The sequence below is a fragment of the Saccostrea cucullata genome, unplaced genomic scaffold, assembly GCF_032062105.1.
Source record: "Saccostrea cucullata isolate Sc308-1 unplaced genomic scaffold, CSIRO_AGI_Scuc_v1 ctg2816, whole genome shotgun sequence".
Classification (NCBI taxonomy): domain Eukaryota; kingdom Metazoa; phylum Mollusca; class Bivalvia; order Ostreida; family Ostreidae; genus Saccostrea; species Saccostrea cuccullata.
This window is the reverse complement of record NW_026938051.1, coordinates 50220-57499: the sequence shown is the minus strand read 5'-3', so window position 1 is coordinate 57499 and position 7280 is coordinate 50220. Positions and strand designations below refer to the sequence as shown.

Below are 7280 nucleotides of genomic sequence, written 5' to 3'. Positions count from 1 at the left end.
AGAAAAAGGATTAGATGTTAAAAGTACAACACAAAATGGTAAAACAGTTCTTCACATGTGCTGTAGGAATGGTAAGTTAGAAATGTGTAAGTACTTGGTCAACAAACACCCTGAACTACTAGAAATCAGTGACGATGATAGGTTAACTGTGTTACATGACGCAGCCTGGGGAGGAAATGTTGATGTCTTCAATTTTCTAATAGACAAAGGATTAGATGTTAAAAGTACAGCACAAAATGGCAAAACTGTCTTACAACAGTGCTGTATGAATGGTAAGTTAGAAATGTGTAAGTACTTGGTCAACAAACACCCTGAACTACTAGAAATCAGTGACAATGATAGGTTAACTGTGTTACATTATGCAGCCTGGGGAGGAAATGTTGATGTCTTCAATTTTCTAATAGACAAAGGATTAGATGTTAAAAGTACAACACAAAATGGTAAAACAGTTCTTCACATGTGCTGTATGAATGGTAAGTTAGAAATGTGTAAGTACTTGGTCAACAAACACCCTGAACTACTAGAAATCAGTGACGATGATGGGAAACTGTGTTACATGACGCAGCCTGGGGAGGAAATGTTGATGTCTTCAAGTTTCTAATAGACAAAGGATTAGATGTTAAAAGTACAACACAAAATGGTAAAACTGTCTTACACCAGTGCTGTATGAATGGTAAGTTAGAAATGTGTAAGTACTTGGTCAACAAACACCCTGAACTACTAGAAATCAGTGACGATGATGGGGAAACTGTGTTACATGACGCAGCCTGGGGAGGAAATGTTGATGTCTTCAATTTTCTAATAGAAAAAGGATTAGATGTTAAAAGTACAACACAAAATGGTAAAACAGTTCTTCACATGTGCTGTATGAATGGTAAGTTAGAAATGTGTAAGTACTTGGTCAACAAACACCCTGAACTACTAGAAATCAGTGACGATGATAGGGAAACTGTGTTACATGACACAGCCTGGGGAGGAAATGTTGATGTCTTCAATTTTCTACTAGAAAAAGGATTAGATGTTAAAAGTACAACACAAAATGGTAAAACAGTTCTTCACATGTGCTGTAGGAATGGTAAGTTAGAAATGTGTAAGTACTTGGTCAACAAACACCCTGAACTACTAGAAATCAGTGACGATGATAAGGAAACTGTGTTACATGACGCAGCCTGGGGAGGAAATGTTGATGTCTTCAATTTTCTAATAGACAAAGGATTAGATGTTAAAAGTACAACACAAAATGGTAAAACTGTCTTACACCAGTGCTGTATGAATGGTAAGTTAGAAATGTGTAAGTACTTGGTCAACAAACACCCTAAACTACTAGAAATCATTGACGATTATAGGTTTACTGCGTTACATGACGCAGCCTGGGGAGGAAATGTTGACGTCTTCAAGTTTCTAACAGACAAAGGATTAGATGTTAAAAGTACAACACAAAATGGTAAAACTGTCTTACACCAGTGCTGTATGAATGGTAAGTTAGAAATGTGTAAGTACTTGGTCAACAAACACCCTGAACTACTAGAAATCAGTGACGATGATGGACGAACTGTTTTACATGACGCAGCCTGGGGAGGAAATGTTAAGGTTTTTGAGTTTCTGATAGACAAAGGCTTTGACATTAAAAGTAAAACAAATGAAGGTAAAACAGTTCTACACCAGTGCTGTATGAATGGTAAGTTAGAAATGTGTAAGTACTTGGTCAACAAATACCCTGAACTACTAGAAATCAGTGACAATGAAGGACACACTGCTCTACATGAAGCAGCCTGGGGAGGAAATGTTGATGTCATCAAGCTTCTAATAGACAAGGGATTAGATATTAAAAGTACAACACAAAATGGCAAAACTGTCTTTCACCAGTGCTGTATGAATGGTAAGTTAGAAATGTGTAAGTTCTTGGTCAACAAACACCCTGACCTACTAGAAATCAGTGACAATTATAGTATAACTGTGTTACATGACGCAGCCTGGGGAGGAAATATAAATATCTTTAATTTTCTAATAGACAAAGGCTTAGATGTTAAAAGTACAACAAACAAAGGTAAAACAGTCCTACATCAGTGCTGTATGAATGGTAAGTTAGAAATGTGTAAATATTTGATTAACAAATTTACCCGACCTAGATAGAAATCAATGCATTGACAATGAAGGACACACTGCTCTACATGAAGCAGCCTGGGGAGGAAATGTTAATGTTTTTGAGTATTTGATAGACAAAGGCTTACAAATTACATGTTCATCATACAAACAATGGTGAATCAGTTCTTACACATTTCTGTTGAATGGTAAGTTAGAAATGTGTAAGTACTTGATCAACAAACACCCTGACCTTTTGAATGTTATTGACAATGACGGATACACAGTTCTTCATGATGCAGCCTATGGAGGAAATATTGATGTGTTCAAACTTCTGATAGACAAAGGCCTAGAAGTTGAAAATACAACATTTGAAAGTAGATCAGTCCTACACTTCAGCTGTATGAATGGCAAATTAACAATGTCAAAGTTTTTACTTAGCAATTACCCTCATTTACTTAATATGAAAAATATTTACAATGAAAATGAACTGTTTGATGCAGCATGGGGAGGAAATGTTGAATTATTTAAATTACTGATAGACAGGGGTCTAGATATCAACTGTTCATCAAGATATGGTAAGTCTATGCTGCACTGGAGTTGTAGAAATGGCAAGATAGAGATGTCTAGGTATTTAGTTTCCAATTACCCTAATTTACTTGGTGCCCTTGATAATGATGGTATGAATGTTTTACATGATGCTGCCTTTGGAGGTAATGTTAAACTGTTTGAGTTCCTTATAGACAAAGGTCTCGATGTAAACAGTAGAGCTAACAACGGTAAGACAGTATTACACTGGTGTTGTAGAAATGGTAAACAGACAATGTTTACGTACTTGAACAACAAGTATTCTCACTTTCTTCATTTGAAGGATGATAATGATGAAAATGTGTTACACGACGCAGCCTGGGGAGGTAATGTTAACCTGTTGAAAATGGTGATAGAAGAAGGATTTGATGTAGACAGTAAAACAAAGAAAGGTAAAACGGTCCTTCACCAGTCATGTAGGAATGGTAAGTTAGCAATGTGTAAGTACTTGTTCCAAATACACCCCGAATTAGTCAAATGTATTGACAATGATGGTGGAAATCTGTTACATGACGCAGCTTGGGGAGGTCAAGTTGAGGTTTTTAAGTTTGTTTTGGAAAAGGGTTTGGATGTTTACAGTAAAACAAAGAAAGGGAAAACAGTCTTACACCAGAGTTGTATGAATGGTAAAGTACACATGTGTAAGTACCTGATCAACCATTACCCTGACTTACTAGAACATACTGACAATGAAGGCGAGTCAGTGTTACATGATGCAGCCTTTGGAGGTAATATTTATCTCCTGAATTTTCTGATAGACAAAGGCTTAGATGTAAACCGTAAAACTAACAAAGGTAAAACAGTCCTACACAAATGTTGTATTAACGGTAAAGTACAGATGTGTGAGTACTTAGTCAGTCATCAGCCACAGCTACTGACTGTTCAGGACAATGATGGAGTTAATGCCTTACATGATACAGCTATAGGAGGTGAGGTAGAACTCTTTAAGTTTCTGTTGGAGAAAGGTCTAGATGTCCACAGTAAAACAGGTACCGGTCAGACCGTCCTACATCTCTCTTGTCACGTGGGTAAACACGTGGGTAGTCACGTGGACAAACAGGCAATGTTTGATTACTTGATAGATTCTTACCCAGATCTATTAGATGTTGTGGACAATGAGGGTAACACGGTCCTACACGTCGCTTGTGTCCAAAATCAAACAAAAATATGTAGCTCTCTGGTTGAAAAGTTTCCTGATTTACTTAATATTGAAAATAAGAATGGGGAGAAAATTGTTGTGTGCTTTGTTAATGGTGAGAAGCAATTTAAAATGGCAAGCGAACAATAGGAAACTTTTTTACTGACAAACCTCGTATAGTAAAACAAGCTAATAGAGAATCCTTTGATACTGAATGACACTAACAGTAAAGTGATTTTCATTAGGAATCCTATCTTTTGCTCAAAATTTCATATATGAAGTGAAAATTCATCCGAGTATTATTGTTTTAAATGTACTTTTTTTCATTTAGGTCCAATATTTCATATGTATATTTTTTTCATAAAGGATCAATATTTTATATTTTATATGTACTTTTTCAGATACAAAATATGCTTTTTTGTACTTATTCATTGATACCCAATATTTCACTTGTACTTTCCACTAAAGGCCAGTGTTTATGTATATTATTAATGTAATGTATATTTTTTTTTATCAAAATGGTTTTATTTCAATGTATTGTATATATCTTATTCATGAATTTTATAAACCTATCTGATCCATGTATTGTATATATCTGTGTTGTATATATTTGATTCATGTGTTGTATATATTTGATTCATATGTTGTATATATTTGATTCATGTGTTGTATATATTTGATTCATGTGTTGTATATATTTGATTGTATATATTTGATTCATTGTTGTATATATTTGATTCATGTGATTATATATTTGATTCATAAATTGTATATTGGTTATGAGGTTTTGTATAAATAATTTATTGGTGGGTTATATGTAGCTGAATAAAGTATAGTGTATTTGATGAACGAATATGGATAAAACTGTTTTTGAACAATTCCTTTGTACATAATTCACATTTTATTGTACTTCCACATATTTCATGTAATGGAATGGAATTAATGTGTTTTACTACCTTTTTTCTCGCATCTTATGTTTTATATAAATTGATGTAAATGATGTGTATTACGGTTGAATTTATAGTTTATCAGATAAAGGTGTTGTGTACATAATTGATTGACATGCTTTCTTTATTGTATATTACAGATATATATATATAGTGTTTATATAACCTGATTCATGTGTTTTGTATATACCAGATCCATGATTTGATTCATGTGTTGTATATATTTGATTATGTTTGTATTATTTGATCCATGTGTTGTAAACATCAGATCCATGTATTGTAAATATCTGATTCATGTATTGTATATATCTGATCCACGTGTTGTATATATTTGATAAATATATTGTATGTTGTATCCTGATTTATAGGTTTGTAAATCTGATCCAAGTTAAATGTATATATCTCATGTGCTGTATATATGTCATTCCTGTTGTGTATATATTTAATTAATGTGTTGTATAAAATTCCTTCATTGTGCTTTATTTATGAGGTTTTGTAAATAATTTATAAGAGTGTTCATTGAAGCTAATTAATGTTTAGTATATTTGATTATAATTATTTTTAAAAAATTAATGAGAATTATCTGTACAGAATCTTAAAGCCAAACAATTGACAAATGTAAAAATTACTAATCTAAGGTGTTGTGAATAAGATATCGGTGTATCATGAATAACCGAATAATGTATTGTGTATATGAATCTTGTTATCGAACTCACTGATTTAATGAGGGAATAAAAATTGTTGTATAATAAATAGCCATTGCATCCATTGTTTATAAAAACCTTGTTATCACTATGGTGAAAATGATTAAAAATAATTACCTTCACAATCTCTTCAATGTATCCATGGTAAAATATTATAAGAATGAAGAGTCTGGCCTTCACAATCTCTTCAATGTATCCATGGTATTCACGATATCGGTATTCGAGATACCGAAGTTCAACTGTAATTGATCATGTTGTGAACAAATGTATAAAATGACGATTTCTCCTGATATCTTTTAAACTTATGCTATATGAAGATGTGTTTTTAATATTGCTAAATGTGAATGTGAACTTTCAGTGTGTTCCTTAGAAAGGAAATATTTTCTCTGAATATTGGGGTGGAGGGTGGGGGTCATAAAAAGATATTTTAAGTGTAAAAAACATTGCTTTTATTAATTATTAATATAGTTAAACAGTGTTTTGTTTATGTTTTTGTAGGCAATAGTATATTGTTATTTTTTTTAAATCATGCAATCATGATTGAAAGCATACTCCTTATTATTATTTATTTATTTTTTTTTGCGAAAATAAAATGTACACACAAAACTTTTTTACGTTTTATTTTGCAAATATTAGTAATAACAATTTTTGGTATGTATATATCCTAGTATATCAAATTGAAAATGGAAAGACATTGAATATCTAATGAATGTGTTTCTTAATTATTTTCTTTCCATGAATTGCTATGCTTTTTGTGTTTGTAATTTTTGTGACATGTAGTGTGAAGTGTTAATGTTTAATGCTTTTGTTTCTCTGGAATGTAGTTTACAACAAAAGAACAAAAAAAATGAAAATTTGAAAAGAAAATAGATGATGTACAATTGTCATTATTTGAAAATTAATTTTCTATTTAATCGTTACATTTTCTATTTTGAATTGACTCCACCAAAATACTTTAACAGGTTCAAAGTATGAAAACTTCATCCATTTTTACTTGATGTAGCTTAACATAATCAATCTAAAAGAACAAGTGTCCATAACATGTTTAAAAGATGTCAGACAAACATAATGTTAGGTAAATACTTCTGACATAGTCTTAAAAATGAAAGTTCCAAATATTTTAAATTATATACATATTTCATAAAAGTGTGCTTTTAAGGAAAGCATTTTACAATCAAAATACAATAAAGAAAATATATAAACTAAGAAAAGCGTGGGCAATAGTTATTGCCTTTGTCATTTTGATAGCAAAGATAACTGAAAATTCTGCAAGGGATATTTTATGTTTATTTAATTAATTATATTTTTGATTAGACATTTTCAAAACATTCCTTCAAAACAAAAACGTTCTATTGGGCAATGCCTTATATAGTTGAAATTATGAAATATCTATGTAAAAATTTGCTAAACTTTTGACATCACTAGAGAGTAATTACCTTTTGACACCTTATCTATAAAAGTTTTCTTTTCTCTTTGATATGTTTAAAGAATTATTATATTTTTGTGTTGTCAAACTGTATTAAATTTTTCTAGTTTTACTTTTTTAAATAGTTACCTGATCTATAAACATGAGATGAGGAATATAAATGATGATTTACATGAGATAATGTTACCTTATGTCCTCATCTCTGGCTATTTTTATTATTATGTGATGATTATAACTTTGAATTATATTACTTTGAATTATCTATCATTTGTTTATGGATATTTATAAGTGTTGTAAACATAATAATAAAACGATATTTGTTTATGCATATTTATAACTGTTGTAAACATAATAATAAAACATTCACAACTAAGATATACAGTGTTACTTCTTAC

The 7280-nt window shown here is 31.3% G+C and overlaps 2 protein-coding genes across 2 annotated transcripts; both read left to right on the top strand.

The window, feature by feature from the left end:
* Positions 1-684: 684 nt before the first annotated feature.
* LOC134249333 (putative ankyrin repeat protein RF_0381) lies at positions 685-2133 on the top strand. Its single transcript, XM_062731689.1, has one exon. It carries the CDS (start codon positions 685-687, stop codon positions 2131-2133), a length of 1449 nt encoding a protein of 482 aa, XP_062587673.1.
* Positions 2134-2302: 169 nt separating this feature from the next.
* Positions 2303-3958, top strand: LOC134249332 (putative ankyrin repeat protein RF_0381). Its single transcript, XM_062731688.1, has one exon. The coding sequence runs from the start codon at positions 2303-2305 to the stop codon at positions 3956-3958; it is 1656 nt and encodes a 551-aa protein (XP_062587672.1).
* The last annotated feature ends 3322 nt before the right edge of the window (positions 3959-7280 follow it).